Source organism: Hemiscyllium ocellatum, chromosome 21 (assembly GCF_020745735.1).
Source record: "Hemiscyllium ocellatum isolate sHemOce1 chromosome 21, sHemOce1.pat.X.cur, whole genome shotgun sequence".
Lineage (NCBI taxonomy): Eukaryota > Metazoa > Chordata > Chondrichthyes > Orectolobiformes > Hemiscylliidae > Hemiscyllium > Hemiscyllium ocellatum.
Window position 1 is genome coordinate 50356309 of NC_083421.1, and position 17785 is coordinate 50374093.

The 17785-nt window shown below is 39.5% G+C and overlaps 1 protein-coding gene across 4 annotated transcripts in view; it reads right to left on the reverse strand.

The window, feature by feature from the left end:
• Positions 1-17785, reverse strand: part of dab2ipb (DAB2 interacting protein b) — a 358016-nt gene that overhangs the window by 8973 nt on the left and 331258 nt on the right. For all 4 annotated transcript variants that reach the window (XM_060841451.1, XM_060841453.1, XM_060841454.1 and 1 more), the window contains 2 exons: positions 10544-10699; positions 4322-4524 (listed from right to left, as the gene is read on the reverse strand). In XM_060841451.1, the coding sequence (XP_060697434.1) occupies positions 4322-4524; positions 10544-10699 (359 nt within the window). The remainder of the gene's footprint in view (positions 1-4321; positions 4525-10543; positions 10700-17785) is intronic.

Consider the following 17785-nt stretch of genomic DNA (forward strand, 5'->3'; position numbering starts at 1 on the left):
CAAAGCAGTATTACATCCAAAGCCTTATGACCCAAAATTCACACTAGACTAACAGTGGACAGCAAGAATCCAGCTGATGTTTCCTTCTTCAATGATCATTTTTCGAGATACTTTTTAATAACCTGTTCAAAGATGTTATTATACCATCGCTGGATCAGATGAGACTTGAACTGGCACCTTCTGGCTCAAAAGGTATGACCACCACACCATATGACCCCCTTAGAATCATTTAATTGTTTTTTTTCTACTTAACTTGTTCAGAGATGTTATTACATACCTCTGCAACAGATGGCACTGTAACCTGGGCCACATCACCTTTATTCCGCCATTTTGGTGGAGATCAGCTAAATCTGGGACCTTGTTAACCTACTGCAAGTACTTTAAAAAAGTAACTAAGAGTAATACTGACTAGCTCTCAGGAAGTCCTTGAATACAGAATAAAACACTGATAATTTTTGAATTTTGATGGATATCATATGCAAAATATTCACTAGGATGGGCGGCACGGTGTCTGTGGTTAGCACTGCAGCCTCACAGCACCGCAGCCTCACAGCACCAGGGACCTGGGGTTCGATTCCAGCCTTGTGTGGGTTTCGTCTAGGTGCTCCAGTTTCCTTCCACATTGTGCATGTCAGATAGATTGGCCATGCTAAATTGCCCATAGTGTTAGGTGCATTAGTCAGAGGGAAATGGGTCTAGGTGGGGAAGTCTTCAGAGGGTTGGTGTGCACTTGATGGGCTGAATGGCCTTTTTCCATACTGTAGGGGAATCTAACCTAATGAATGGAAAACTGGAAGTGATATCTTAAATTTACCTGCAATGTTCTAGCCATCTAGTAATTAATAACAATGCAGAGAGGTGAAACTACCTGCAAGTTAATAACTATTCAGAAATGGCTACACTGCTTCCAGGGCAGACTGCCAATCAGATTTAGATCTGTCATTTGTTGCAAGGAAACTAACATCTTCTGTGGTGGCACCATTCTTTTCTTCACATACTTCCAGTAAAATTACAGCCTTGTCTCATGGGTATGTCTTTGACTGACTCAACTTGGCACCGATTTTGCTATCGCAAAATAAATGTTGTGCCATACTGTGACTGACAGGGGAAAAAGCACTAGTACGTGGTTTGCAACATAAAAATGAAAATATTTCACTCAAGTGCTGATTATAGACAATCATATTCAGCTTAGAATGAATTCATCAACCAGATTTCTTAAATAAACACAAAATTATCATTCATTATAAACAATCCATTCAAGATTATTCAGGTTTGTTTAACACAATTTATGACATGCAAATAAATATTTACCCACCTCAGACAACTTACTCACTCCCTCCATCTCTCCTTTCAGGGAGAAGGGGAACGAGGATTTCTCTATGCAGAGGTTGACTTTGGCCACAAAGTGTTTTCCTTTTTAAGCATAGTTATTCTTAACAGTGCCCCAAAAAAGGTAAGATGCAGAAACTTTGCAGTTCCAAAGTTTATTGACCTGGTGTTCTTGCATCTGTGGTCAAGTCACTAATCACACTTGGTTATCTCTTGGTCTTGACAGTTACATGTTGGTCAGGAGAAGCAATATTGAGAATTTGTTCTTCTGGAGGAGTGACTGAAAAAACATCAGATTTCTCCCTGATCTTCTAATTAAGGAGTTTCAGAAACAGGAGAGGTGAGCTGAACAGCATGTTTTGTAGCAGGCTTTAGCTGACTGAAAATTGGAAAACAAACTCAGCCTGCAAACATTGTTCTAACAAAATAGCCATGAAACCCCAGATGCAAAACTGTGGCGATGCATTCCCTGAAGTGAGTGCACAGTGGCTCAGTGGTTAGCACTGCTCCCTCACAGTACCAGGGACCTGGGTTCGATTCCAGACTTGGGCAACTGTCTGTGTGGAGTTTGCACATTCCCTATGTCTGCGTGGGTTTTCTCTGGGAGCTCTGGTCTCCTCCCACAGTCCAACCATGTTAAATTGCCCATAGAGTTGGGTGCATTAGTCAGGGAAATGGGTCTGGGTGGGTTACTCTTCGTTGGGTCAGTGTGGACTAGTTGGGCCGAAGACCTGTTTCCAAACAGTAAGGAAATTTATTGGGAATTATGCAGTTTCGCGTGAATTTCCTTTCATTCATTTTTGGGACATGTGCATCGCTGACTGGGCCAGCATTTATTGCCCGGCTGTAGTCTCCCTTGAAAGTGGTGATGAGCTGCCACTTTCAACTGCAGTCCATGTGCTGAACATTGACCCACAATGCTGCTGGGGAGGGAATTCCAGGTTTGTGACCCAGAGACAGTGAAGGAACGGCAACATATTTCGAAGTCAGGTCAGTGTGTAGCTTAGAGGGGAATTAGCAGGTGTTGGTATTCCCATGCATCTGTTGTCCTTGTCCTTCTAAATAGAAGTGGTCATGGTTTGAAAGGTGCTGCCTAAGACCTTTCGTGAATTTTTCCAGTGTATTTTGTAGACGGTTCACACTATTGCGACTGAGCATTGGTGGCGGCAGGAATGGATGCTTGTGAATGTGGTGCCAGTCAAGGGGGCTGCTTTGTCCTGGATGGTGTCAAGCTTGTTGAGTGTTGTTGGAGCCAGACAAGTGGGGAATATTCCTTCATACTCCTGACTTGTGTCTTGTAGGTGGTGGACAGGCTATGGGGATTCAGGAGGTGAGTTAATCAGTGCAGTATTCCTAGCTTCTGACCTGTTCTTGTCACCACAGTATATGGTGAGTCAAGTTCAATTTCTGGTCAACGGTAAAGCCCAGGTTGTTGACAGTGGAGGACTCAGTGATGGTAACATCATAGATTTGAAAGGGTGTTGGTTAGATTGTTTCTGTTATTGGAGATGGTTGTTGCCAGGCAGTTGTGTGGTGTGAATGTTATTTGCCATTTCTCAGCCCACGCCAGGATATTGTCCAGGTTTTGTTGCATTGGAACATGGATTGCTTCAGAATCTGAGGAGTTGTAAGTGTGCAAAGTTCAGCACCAATCATTAGAGAACCTCCCCACTTCTGACCTCATGATAGAGGGAAGGCCATAGATGAAGCACCTGAAGGTAGCTGGGCCTTGGACACTACCCTGAGGAACTCCTGCAAAGATATGCGGGAGAAGAAATGACTGACCTCCAATAACCACAACCATTTTCCTTTTGTGCATTTCAACCAGTGGGGAATTTGACCCTGATTCCCACTGATTCCAGTTTTGCTCAGGCTCCTTGTCACTACACTCAGTAAAATGATATTCTTGAGGGCACTGGAACTTTTTAAAAAATCTCAATGTCTCTTCTATGTCTTGTGATATCATTGTTCATTGAATTTTTTTTTAGAAAAAGTAAACCCATCCAGGCATCTCCACAATTTATCTAACCCAAGTCCACAGAAATTTTTAAGTATGAAGTATATTCATAACAGCCTCCGTATTTGCTACTGTGCATTACAAAACCTTAAGTCTTTACATTAAATAAAATTAGCAGCACTTCACTTTAAGTGACTACATAATTATTCATAGGCAGCCTTTAAAGACTGGATATTTTTTCTGTCCCCTCCTTATGGAATATAGGCTGGAAACTTGTGCACAATATTTAATTTCTATCCAGATTAATTCAGTGGTGATTAGGAGAGTTTAACACTCACTCAAGTACCTGAGAGGAACATCTGCACTTATTCCTGTTGGTCTTTCAGCTTTCTTTGTGTTACCTGTACTAAAATGCAGGTTGATCACCCTGCATATCATCGATTAAACCTTTTAGAGTTGTGGAAGCTCTTACAACTGTCCTTCCTGCCACTAACTCTCCCTATTCAACTGGGCTTGGAGCTTCAGCACAGTCACCTCTGGCTTGCCTGCACTAGTGCTTGGATTCTACCCCAACTTCCACCCACTTATGCCCGTGTGCATGCACACAAACCAGTATAGCTGGATTTATTCCAGACCATTTAGTGTATGAAATAGTTTATAGCCAATCTTCCCTAGCTCATCCCAAACGTGCATGTAAGCAATTAAGTAAATATCCCAGAATGCACAATTAATCAAAAAGCTTGAAACACTACAAACAGGCATCTAACGTGCCAACTAACTTCTGTAACTTGATGGATTCTGCTAGCACCATTCTAACTCGAGGATTGTGTTTGTTGTGACTTTCAAATATGACAATATAAAATTGGCTATGTATGCAATTCCCTTGGAAATACTTGACTAATTGTTCAATAGAATCCTCGAATATCAAAATGATGCATTGGTAATTGGACTCTGTCAACATCAACATTTAGTTCACAATGTGTACTCTCCATAATTCTGCATCACCCCAGGCAAAACAGATGGTTGGCTGCATACCTGCTGATAATGCCTTTCATCTGCACCTCCTTGTCATCTTGTTGTCTGCGAAGTCGTTCCTCGCCCTCCTCCAGTCTGGCTTGGTATTCCAGCATCATCTTTTGTGCATGTTCCTCTTGGTTCTTTAAATGCACCTCATATTCTTCCAGCTTCCGATTGGAGGCCCTCAGTTTATCCTGAAGTATGGCAATCTCCTGCTGATACTGATGCAAAGGAGGCATGCTTAGGGGAGATTGCATTTAGTGTCATTAAAGTATTGCCAAGAAATCCAAAACTTTCTATTTTTAAAAACTAGACTTTTTCGCATTCTTGACCGGCGAAATAGCAGATGGAGTTTAGATTACGTTAGATTCCCTACAGTGTGGAAACAGGCCCTTCGGCCCAACTAGTCCACATCAACCCTCCGAAGAGCAACCCACCCACACCCATTCCCCCTAACTAATGTATCTAACACTATGGGCAATTTAGCATGACCAATTCACCTAACCTGCACATCTTAATCTGGATAAATGAGAGGTGAGACATTTTGAAAGATCTAATGCAGGAGGGAAGTATATAGTAACTGGCAGAACCCATAGTAAAACCAACATACAGAGGGAACTAAGCGTACAAATCCACAGTTCCCTAAAAGTCACCACACACATGGATAAGGTGGTCAAGGTGGCACATGGCATGCTTGCCTTGATCAATCAGAGGGTATAATTTAAAAACTGCTAAGTCATGTTGCAACTGTGTAGTACTTTATTTAGGTCACTTGTGGGATATTGCGTACAGTTCTGGTTGCCACACTACCAGAGGGAGATGGAGGGTACAGAAATGGTTTACCAGAATGTTGCCTCGTTTGGAGGGTATTATCTATAAGGAGAGATTGGGCAAATTTGGTTTCATGTGAATGTTGAACATTGAGAAGTTTACCAAATTGAGTGGAGTGGATTGAATGGAAAATCAGAGTCTTTTTCCCATGGTAGTAATATCAATTACTAGGAGACATAGGTTTAAGGTAAATGAGGGTAAATTTAAAGGACATGTGAGAGACAGGTTTTTTACACCGAGGATGGTGAGTGCCTGGAATGTGCTGCCAGAGAAGGTGGTGGAGGCAGACACAAAAGCACTGTCTAAGAGGGATCGTAACCAATACATGAATAGGCAGGAAAAAGGATACAGACTGCGTGGAGGCAAAAGGTTTTTAGTTAGAAAGGCATTATATGTTGGTGCAGTTTTGGGCTGAAGGGCCTGTTCCTGTGTTGTCCTGTTCTTTGTTATTTATTTCTAAATAAGAAATTCTGCTTCTTGAAGGGTTGTGATTTTGGAAGACTACCGTACAGTGCAAATCATGGTGCGTAGATCAGTGAATTTTGGTAGGTAAACTTAAAAGCTGCTAATCAAGAATCACTTTATACCTGTTACTTCACTGTCGAGCCAACTTCAAGTCCATCCAAAGTAAATTACTTCATTTCCTCTTGCTTTTGGGGATTACTTCATTCCCTCAGCTCACAGTATGAAACATGTTTAATGACTATACTGTTGGCTTCTCAATGTTTGTAATGAATATAAAATGCATCATCCACCCTTCCAGGCAAAACAGACTGTACATCAGTAATGGGCAATGTTCAGATAAGAAGCAGGTAAAAGATAAAGCTTTTAGTTCAGCAGTCTACCATTTTAAGACTATGTAGTGATGCAAGCTTTTGAAATGATAGGTTTAAGTGGATTTTTTAAATTAAACAGCAGCATTCAACTCTGTAGGAAGTAGCTACTATTATAAGATTAGATTAGATTACTTACAGTGTGGAAACAGGCCCTTCGGCCCAACAAGTCCACACCGAACTGCCGAAGCGCAACCCACCCATATCCCTACATTTACCCCTTACCTTACACTACGGGCAATTTAGCATGGTCAATTCACCTGACCTGCACATCTTTGGAGTGTGGGAGGAAACCGGAGCACCCAGAGGAAACCCACGCAGACACGGGGAGAATGTGCAAACTCCACACAGACAGTCACCTGATTCGGGAATTGAACCCGGGTCCCTGGTGCTGTGAGGCTGCAGTGCTGACCACTGTGCCACCGTGCCGCCCTATAAGTGGTGCCATAACCACAGTCTCGATCAAAATAAAATTGTTTAGCAAAGATGCTTACTTACAAACGTGTTACTTAAGTTTTCAGTCATTAATTCAGATTCCTCACAGTGAATCACATTTTAGTGATGAGCAATGAACCACAATTAATTATCAATCTGACAGTAAGGGAACATTTGCAAACAGGTTTGAGAGGGTAAGTGTCATCAAGGTTTTAAAAATCAAGGGGATCAGGAATTGATGTTTTACAGTACCAGTCACCAGTTCAACTGGATTGAAAAGTTACAACTGTGTGTTTTGTTTAGCATCTGGACAAACAGTGGGAAATATTCAAGTATTCTGTAGAAAGCAAAACTAGTAAGCAGCCCTAAACTGTAAAGCCTTTAATATGAAGTTAGGAAATTTTAACCAATAAATATTAAACTAAAAGAGAGGCTTGCACAAACACAAGGAAAAGTGAAACTTAATACAGCTAAACGCAAAAACTCACATCAGGCCAATGGGAAATCACTCATTCATCTCCTCATGGAGCTTGTTCTGATGGCCTGCCTAGCCCAAGCTCTTCCACCTGAGCATTTTATAAAGCAGATCCAGAGACCCACTTGTCATGCAGTGGCAATGTCCCTCCCCTTGGACTGGGAGGCTGAGGTACAGGTCCAACCTATTCCAGAGATGTGTAATGACATGTCTGAACAGGTTGATTAGAAAAATAGGTTAAATAAAAAATATATATAAGGCTGAGATAATGAATATATTGGTTGCAACCTTTTGAAATTCCCCAGATTCTGGGTGGATGCCAGTGGATTACAAAACGGTATATATAGGAACTTTAGCCAAGAAAGGAGGGATATAGAACACAGAATCTTTAGGTCAGTTAGTCTGATATAATTGAAAAACACTGGGAAACTATTATTAAGGAGATATTTGCTGGACAGTTAGAACATTAAAATACAATCAGGGAGAGTGAATACGGTTTTCTGAAAGGAAAATCAAGTTTGACAAATCTGTTCTTTTGAATATGTAATAAATGGTGGATAAAGGGGAAATAAGATGGAATGGATTTGGAGATCCAAAAGACATTCAACAAGGTGTCATATAAAAGGCTACTACACAAGATTTGTGATATTAGGGTGATGCATTAGAGTGGATTAAGTCTTGCCCAATCAACAGGAAACAGTTGGAATAAATGGGTCATTTCAGATTGGCAAATTGTAACTAGCAGAGAGCCACAGGGATCATTGCTGGCACCTCAACTTATTATGGTCTATATTTATGACTTGGATGAAGGGACTAACTGCTTTGTAGACAAATTTGTTAATGATCCAAAGATAGGTTAAGTGAGCTTGCAAACATTTGGCAGATCAAACATAATATGGAAAAGTGTCAGGCTGTTTGGCAGGACGAAATGAGAAACAGAATATTATGTAAATGGAGGGAGCCTACAAAATGCTGCAGCACAAAATGATAGGTATATATTTCTACATATGTTACAATGTTAGCACGCAGATGCATTGAAGATTAAGGAATGCAAATTGAACGGTGACATCTATTGCCAAGAAAGATAGTATGTAAAGGCTGTGAAGTGCTATCGCAAGTGCAAAAGACCTGAATGAGGTATATTTAATGATGGCTTTACTTGCATTGAAAACAATTCAGAGACATTCAACAGGTTGATTTCTGAGATGAAATGGTTCCCTTATGCAAAAAGCTTGGATCTGTACTCATTTGAGTTTAGAAGAATGAGAATCTTATTGAACCATGGATGCTAGGGAGTGGGGAGCTTGATGAGGTTGATGCTAAGAGAATGTTTCCCTTTGTCGGGAATCTACAACGAGTGGACACAGTTTAAATATGAATACTCCCGCATTCACAGTGGCAAGTAGAAGGAATTTCTTCTCTACGGTAGTCTATGGAATCTTTCCCTCAGTGAGCATTGAAGGTTGTTCATTTGAATATAGTCCAGGGTTTTGATCATTGAGGGAGCTAGCAGTTTTATGGAGGACGGGCAGAAGAATGGAAATCAGGACTGTTGTAATCTTATTGAATGGCTGCAGAGGCTTGTTGAGCTGATTGACCTTTTCCTGTTCCTACTTCTTGAGATCTTTATAATTTTACAATGCTCTCTAGTTTCTAGGAAAGTGTTGTTTAGATTGCCAAATTACAAATCTCATTCCATTATTTAAAAATTGGGGAGGGGGGGAGGAAACTTGATAACGGCAGACCTGTCAGTTTAGATTGATTTATACAGAAAGCCATTGGATGTCTTAATTATTGGAGACAGCTTATGTCCAATTTGAGCGAGCTGCATTTAATTTTGAGGTGGTCAGTAATGTGTTGGCTAGGGAAGAGTTTGTGGAAGTACCTCTATTCAATTCCACAAGCATATCGATAAGGTTTGATAAAATAAATTATTTTCAAAAACAATCAGAGGGAAAAAAAAGAGTAAGGATGCACTATTTAGCTGTTTGAAGCATGTTCAGTCATTTACTGAATTCATGGAAAAATCTGATCTAATTTTATGTATCTGCTTTTGCCCATATTCCTTAATACCAATGGTTAATAAAAATCTATCTCAAATCTAAAATGATCAAAGATCAAACATCAACTGCTATTTGAAAACAAATCTTTCGAACTTCTACTGCTCTTCAGGTGAAGTGTTTCTTAGTTTCAGTTCCAAAAGGTCATGGAATTGGCAGCAACCTTTTGATCAGAGTTAGTAATTAGCTGGGAGGAAGAGAGAGAATAGAATAAACAGTGTTTCCTCTGGTAGATTGTAATAAATGGTGTTTACTAAAGGATTTGTTTAGGGGTCTCGCCTTTTAAAGTATGTTGATGACTTGGACGAAGGAATAGTGACTAATCCATCTAGATGCCAGTAATTTAGGAAGGAACATATAATTACACAGATGGAAGCAGAAAGTTTTTGCTTCAAGAAGGGAAATAAAGAGGGACCAAGTGAACATGTGAAACTATGACCAATTAAATTTATTGTGGGTACACAGCTACTACAGCTCTATTTACTTGGCTTTCTATGGTTTTAAAGTATAAATCAGCCATCAGCATGATGTAATCAAATCATGGAGGAGGCTGGAGGGATTTAACAGACTACTCTTTTTTCTGTGGAAGCAGTGGAAATAGTCAAAATGAGTCCCTCCAGTTCATTTGTTCCAGGGTTCCCAAAATTGTTCTGAGATTTATTAGATTAGAGTAGATACCCTACAGTGTGGAAACAGGCCCTTCGGCCCAAGAAGTCCACACCGACCCTCTGAAGAGCAACCCACCCAGACTCATTCCCTTACATTTACCCCTGACTAATGTACCTAACACTATGGGCAATGTAGCATGGCCAATTAACATAACCTGCACATCTTTGGACTGTGGGAGGAAACCCACACAGACACGAGGAGAACGTGCAAACTCCACACAGACAGTCGCCTGAGGCTGGAATCGAACCTAGGACCTTGGTGCTGTGAGGCAGCAGTGCTAACCACTGAGCCCAATGTAAAGATGTCTCCTTTTGTTTTCCCATAGCTTCGGTAAGGCCATTGTAGGGATCAGCCTTAAACTACAAAAGGAGACTTCTGCTCAATAGAGCAGATGTACTAATGACAATTCGGCTGCCTGATTTCAGTCTGTAGATTGGCTAAAATAAAGGGGGACGCATGATTTGTTTCTGTTTTCCAACTGGTACCGAAGACCAAAATTCCCCAGTGCAATCTCATGGTTCTAATGAAAGCTTAACATGCCCTTTAAGCTGGCAGAAATGACAGTCTTTCTTTATTATATACTAGCAAAAATATGCAATTTCATGTTATAATCTAATTCCCATTCACCATAACTAGCAAAATAGATGAGCAAAAGCATGTAGATTGTCACTAAACAGATTAGAATTTTAAACAGCCAATTTGAAATAAATAACTGCTTTTAGCATCTCATTCCTTTTTTTTATTTTTATATTATGACACTATCATTTCATCACTTAAAATGATCAAACTATCCTTCTGTGAACTGGAAGTTTTGAAAGTCAAATTAAAATATCTGAAATTATCATATACATGCGAGTTAATGTGCAAGAGAAAAAGCAGACAGGTTGTGCAACAGAAAAACAGCACCTTTTTAATGCTGTCTGGTAACTGACATTACCTTCTCTATCTGGCTAAATTCCTCTTTAGGTCTGACATCATCCCTGCGCTTAGAGCCTGGGTCCACTGTTTCGTCATCAATGAATTGCATATTCATATTCATCAGCCATGCTGCAGTACGGTCCACTGAGGACAAGGCATTTGCAGGTGAGGGGGCCTAAAAAAGCATGATAAAGCTCAACTTTGAATCTGAATATGACACAAAAAAAATCAAGTAGAGGAAGTGAAGCAATGCAGACCTTTCAACGTTTAGTACATTCAAATGAAGCCACCTTAAGATCAATTCTTGATTTACAGGAAAAGAAGTTTTTATCTAGTTTCTTAAAAAGATTAGATTTATAATAATGAAATACTCTGCAGCTATGTGTTACTGGTTCAGCTAGTACACATGCAATATTTCTAGAAGGTAAAAGGATTTACTGGAACAGAATGAACCAATGTCTCGAGAAGGAGTCCTAGCTATAAATGTGCTGTGACTACAGGAGGTCAGGGCAAGGAATCCTGCATGAACAACCCGCAAGACATTTGAAACTATCAGAGACAAATCAGGCTTGCTTGATTGTCACCATATCCACAAAAATCCACTCCTACCACCACTGATAGCCAATAACAGCAGTGTGCACCATCTACAAGATGCACTGTAGAAATTCACTAAGGCTCCATACACAGCACCTTCCACATCCATGACCACCACCATCTAGGACAGGGGCAGCAGATACATGGGAAAAATATTACTATTCCTTCAGTGTTGCTTGCTCAAGATCCTGGAACTCCCTCCCTCAAAGCATTGTGGGTCTACCTACAATATCTGGACTGCAGTGGATCGAGAAGACAGTTCACCACCGGCTTAATGGCAACTGGCAATAAATGCTTGCTCAGTCAGTAATGTCCACATCCATGAATGAACAAGACAAAGAATCTATTTTAACTTATTGAACATTCTATTCATTTTCCTTTAACTATGTGTGTGAAATCAATTTCTTGTATCTATTCAATAATGTTTTAATTACAATTGCGACAAAAATGTGCTTTTGCCTCTTGCTGATAAACTCTTGGCCACTAAACGTTTTGGTTGAAGAACAATCAACTATCTCTCATCATCACGACACTGTCTTTCTGCACTACTTGGTACACTCTGGCAATAAGACATTAAGATCCTGAATTCCTCTGTCCTGGAATTCAAAAGTATGGATTGTGTAACCAGTTTAAAATGTAACATTTTGTATGTGGACCATAGCTGAATAGTCCAATCCTGGAACTGCAGACTCTGCCGCAAATGGGGCAGGTGATGTTTGAGGGTTGAATGGGTCAGACAGTCTGGATTCAGCAAGCTCTTTCTGCTCCATGCCCGTGGCCTCCACGTGCTCCACTTGGTGACACTCGAAGTGTTTGATGCCATCACAGATGCTTCTCCAGTTTGTACAGTCTAGGGTAACTGATTCCCACATATCAGTGGGGATGTTGGGTTTATTTAGGGAGGCTTTCAGGGTGTCCTTATAGCATTTCCTCTGCCCTCCTAGCGATCACTGATCATTATAGAGCTTAGAGTTGAGAACATTTTTAGGGAGTGTTGTGTTGAGTATACAGATAGTGTGGCCCACCCACTGCAGCTAACCGTGTGGGATGAGTGTGTCAATTTTGGGCAGATTGGCCTGGGAAAGGATGCTTATGTTGATATGCCTATATTGTCAGTGGTTTTGCAGTGCTGGTTATAACTTGCCAGGGATTTAAGGTGTCTATTGTACATGGTTTTATTCTTGATACATTGAGGAGAGGGGGGAAATCCATAACTGCTTTGTAGATCATGAGCTTGGTGTTGGGTTTGACTTTAAACACTGTCCATTGAGTATCTGAAATTTATACTGGTATGTTGACTATGAAATCCACCATCAACTCTCGTGTTTGCTCACACTGGGAGGAGAGAGTGAGGACTGCAGATGCTGGAGATCAGAGTAGAGATTGTGGTGGTGGAAAAGCACAGAAGGTCAGGCAGCATCCGAGGAGCAGGAGAATCGATGTTTCGGGCATAAACCCGTCATCAAAAATGCATTCCTGATGAAGTGCTTATGCTCATAACATCGATTCTCTTCTGTGGATGCTGCCTGATCTGCTGTGCTTTTCCAGTACCACGCTTTCGCCTCACACTGGGAGGAAGCTCCTGATGTGTGGGAAATTATCTACTTTGTTCAAGGACTTGTTGTGGATTTTGATGATTGAGTCATTGTGTTGCAAGAGTGGGCTGCTAGAGAACCTTTGTTTTCTGGATGTATAGTCTGAAGCCCATTTTCTTCAGTTAATGTGTGATGATGGTTTCTAGCTTGGCCTCTGAGCACACATTGAGGTATTGTCTGCTTACTGCAGCTCAATTACAGAAGGTTGTTCCAGCCTGTATGCAAAGGTTGAGCAATTTTCCTCATTTTGGGTCATAAAGAGCAGCCCCCACCAGCTAGAAGAGTGACAGAGAGGAGTGTTGAACTATAGACCATAGTGATATGGGATCTCTGACCCTGACTGCCCCAGAGGATGATTGCCTGTATTCAAGCTCCTGGACCAAGATCAGACCCTATGTATTACTGTTGGTGTTAGGATACACCCTGCTTCACGGAGGACTACATCCCTTTATATTTTGAGACATGGCCATTTGTTTGAAGCATGTGGTGTGTTTGCCATAAAAACTACTGGCAACAACTCCAGATGTGACATTGATGCTGCATGGTGCCATACAGCAACATTTTCACTCCTTTAACTGATTAGCCATGATAGTCTGGCTTTACAGTTGCACTAAAGGACATACAAGACCGAAGTACTGTAAGCACGTAAGTTCTGAACAAGATGGTGAAGTCTAGCAAGGTGAAAAGGCAAGAGTATCCACAAATAGGCACGAATTGAGAGAGCTCTAAGAGCACAAGCAAAGAGACCTGAGGTGTATCATGCTCTGATCCATAAGACGAGAGCCTGAACTTGTTTGCCAAGTAGTCTGACAGTAACATTACAATGAAACATATTGGTGAGCTCCAAAATACAGCTTTGAAGTGGATAGTGGTCTTCCAAGTGAGTCATATATATGCTGTGATGATGTGGTAAGGCTGGTGGGTGTTTGATGCCAATCTCCTTTAGGGAATATCAGGCAGTCACTATCCACAGAGCCTGGAGGTGGTGATAAAGGCCCAGAACAGCACACAGCAAACCAGAGCCATCGGTATAGACATTGGGAATTTTATCTCCACTCACATGTTGCATCTGAGGTGAGAATAGGTATTATTGAGATGTTAATACATGCAATAGGATCTCTCATCATGAGCAAGATTGTGGTCATGCAGATCAAACCTTGGGTGCAAAATTGTCATTGTTGAGAAATAAAAGCCCAGTCTCATTTTCTTGATCTCTCCAAGTTTTCCAAACTGACTTGCCACTGCCCATGTCATTAAAGTACCAGGAAAATTCCATCCATCGATTCTTTTGAGTTATGTTCGATTTGAAACTTCACCACTTCTGTCCATTGTTGTCAAATTTTCACTGTTGTGACCTGCTTCAGATGGCATTCGTCTTTTGAGGGACTTTGAGTGGACTAAGCAGAGGTTCTAATTTCTTGTTTCAGGTAAATAGGAAAGAAGGTGAGAAAAAATACCACCAAGTCCAAACACAATATTAAGTTCACAGGAGGAAAACATGAGAAAATGAAGTTTTGGCAACTTAACCAAACTAAAACAGCTAAGAAATGTGAAGAACTAAAAACCTGCTTGCAGGGACACAATGCCATGAATCAGACATCGACTTGGCTGTCATAACTGCACTGCAATTTATAAAGGAAGACCAGTAAACCTTAACTATATTTAAATGAAGTTTGATAGTATGGAAAGTGTTTCTATATTCTACTTTGTATTGCAAAGACTAGGAGCAGTTGCACACTTGAATTGATAAACAAAGATTGTGAACAAGAGTTGATCTTTAAGTGGGCTTCAGTATATGGTACTAAAATATACTAATGCACTTACTCATGCAGAAAGTATTACATTGTCAATGGCAGCAAAGTAATTTGAAAGCCACATTAATCAACAATTTCAGAACTGGATGGGATGTATAAATGACACCCCCCAAAAAAATGTAATGCAAGCACTATTTTCAATCACATCCATTACACTTCGTGATATTAGTGGGAGGTCATTTATGACATCATTGTATTCATTCATCCTTGTTTTCCCAGAATGTTTACAATGAATGAATCCACAAATTCCAAACAGAAGCAAATAAATAATAAATTACACTAAGAATTAAAATGCTGAAAATTCTCAGCAAGTTGGGCACTGCCTGTAAAGAGTGAAACCTGTTTTTTAAGAAAATTAATACAGGAAACGTTCATATTACAGATTGCAGACCTTTCATGAGGACAGATCTGCTGAGGTTTTGCAACATTTTGTGTTTATTTCAGATTTCTCTCATTTGCATTAGTTTGAATTTGTGTTAACCATGAAATATTTTAGCCATTTTCTCCAATCCAGCATGTTTCTCCTGACTTCAGTGTTTAGTGTGTACTGCTCCTTGATGTCATTCCATGGGAAGAAAGTTGTATTTCATTCAAACCGTACTAATATTACAAATAATATCATGCAACATGCTTACAGAACAAAATTCATTATATTCTTCTAAAGAAGTTGCTCATTTTTATTATGACAATTTTGATGTAAAACTAGAAAATATGGAAGATTTTCATTGTTTAACTAACTGTCCCTTCATATCATGAATTAATCAGCTCCTTGACGAATGAGTAATGTAATACAAGTCTGTTCAAATCGCCAAATGAGGAGGATTTGACATAATGCAGTACTGTTCCAACAGATACATAGATAAGCAACAAACCTAGATTGAATTTACTTTGATAATTTAAGTTGAAAAGTATGGAGTTCGGTTTATTGAATACTAGTACGCATTAAGTAAGACAAAATTGACTTAATTGTAGCTCCTTCTGAAAAACATACTAATTTCTTCAGAGACCTTCTTTTCATTTCAACAACTGTTATAAATTTTGATTAATAAACATGTTGACAGGTTTGTTGATTAAAAAGTGAGATGTTCAATGTATCATAAAAGGATAAACTAAAATTAAGATTCCGGCTACTATTGCTTTTGTTCCGGGAGAAGATTGTAACAGAATTTTCGTCAATAGCTGGTAATTCACAACTATATTGTATAGTACAATTTAAAAAAACATGAAACAACTATTCCTGTACACTATGGTTTTTAGCTGAAGTATGTTTAAATACAAAATAATTGCTAAACACATCAGTTACACATTTTAATTCATTAAAATATTTAAAACTTTGATGTATCTGGTTTATGTTTTTGGTCAAAAATCTCCAAATTTCATATTTATGAATTGCTTGCAGATCATCCGGTTTGATCGTCTTGTGGTTGAAACATTTGAGTAAGCAATTTTTGACAGTAAAATAGTACCATTATCAACAACTACTGGGCTACAATCAAAAGCTGGAAAATAAGTGAAACCATCTAATCCATCAAGTTCTAATGACCTATTGATGAACAGTTTGATCAATTTTTTTAAAATCACATTAGCAGTTTGTATATAAATATGAACTGGCTTGCCTTTGTGTATTAATAGTTCATTTTAGTATAAACATTTATTATACAAGGGGCTTGTTCAGAAGGGAATACTGTCTAGAAAGTAAAACGTAAAGGGCAAATGCATGAAATCTGAACAGAACATAGAAAACAAGAGCAGGAATATGCCATTCATCCCATTGAAACTGAGAATGTGTTGCTGGTTAAAGCGCAGCAGGTCAAGGGCTTTAATTTCCTGTTCCTTAGATGCTGCCTGACCTGCTGCGCTTTAACCAGCAACACATTTTCAGCTCTGATCTCCAGCATCTGCAGACCTCACTTTTTACTATCCCATTGAAACTGCTCCTGTATTCATAATAGTTATTGCTGACCTTATAGCTCAATGCCACTTTCTTCCAAAATCCCTGAAGTCTTTAGTGTCTAGAAATATGATTATTCCTTTCCTAAACATTTTCAGCAATTTGGCCCTCTTAGCTTTATGTTACAGAGAATTCCAAACGTAAATGATTCTCTGAAGAAATTTCCCATCATCTCAGTTCAAAATGGCTTATCCCATATCCTGAGATCATGACCACATGTTCTTCAACAGCCCAACCAGGGAAACATCATTCCTGTATTCAGTCAGCCAGCATGTCAAAATGTAAAATATTTCAAAGAGATGCTGTCACATTTTTCTTAACTCCAGTGAATACAGACCTAAATTTTCTTAACATCCCAATCCTGCTATTCCAGGAATTAGTCCGGTGAAATTACACTGTTCTCCCTCCACGGCAGAGTTATCCTTTTTTCTGGGCAAAGAGGTGATAATTGTACATGATGGTCCAGTGAAGTTTTACCAACCTCCTGTACAACTGCAATAAAACATCCTTGCTCCTATGTTCAAATTTTTTTTATATACTGAAGACCAACACATTTAGTGCTTTCTCAACTGCTAGCTCCACCTCTAAACTTGTTTTCAGTTACTCGTATATCCAAGTCTCTTTGTATTTTGCAATCTATCACCATTTTAATAATATGTTGCCACTCTGTTTCGAGAACTAAAGTGGATAACATCTCTGCCATGTATTTGCCTTCTCATTCAACTTGTGTAAATTGCCACAATCAATCTAACCACAATCAATCTAATTGCCACCACTAACAATCCAACCTGGTTTTGTGTCATCAGCAAACTTGAAAATATTGCAATTGATTTCCTCAGCTAACTTGTTTCAGATATTCACAATAAATAGCAACAAAGCACAGATCCTTGCAACATCTTACTAGTCACTACATTGCATTCTTGAAAAGGCTCACTTATTACTACTGTTTCTGTGTGTTAACCAATTCTTAATTCATACCAATATTATTATTCTCAATCATATTCTTTAACTTAGCAGAATGCCCTCTTATGTGGGACTTCATAAAAGTTTTCTGAAAATCTAAATACTTACCTCTGCTGATACTCTCTTACTTATCCGAATGCATAAGTCCTTAATAAACTCTAGTAGGTTTATCAATCATGATTTTCCTTTCATTAGTTCACCTGACGTTGTCTAATTTCATTAGTATGTTCGAGCGCTCAGTTATCATCCTTTACATTTGATTCTAACATTTTTCCCACTTCTGATATTAGACTGACTAGTCTGTAAATCCCTGTTCTCTCTCACTTATTTCTTAAATTATGGGG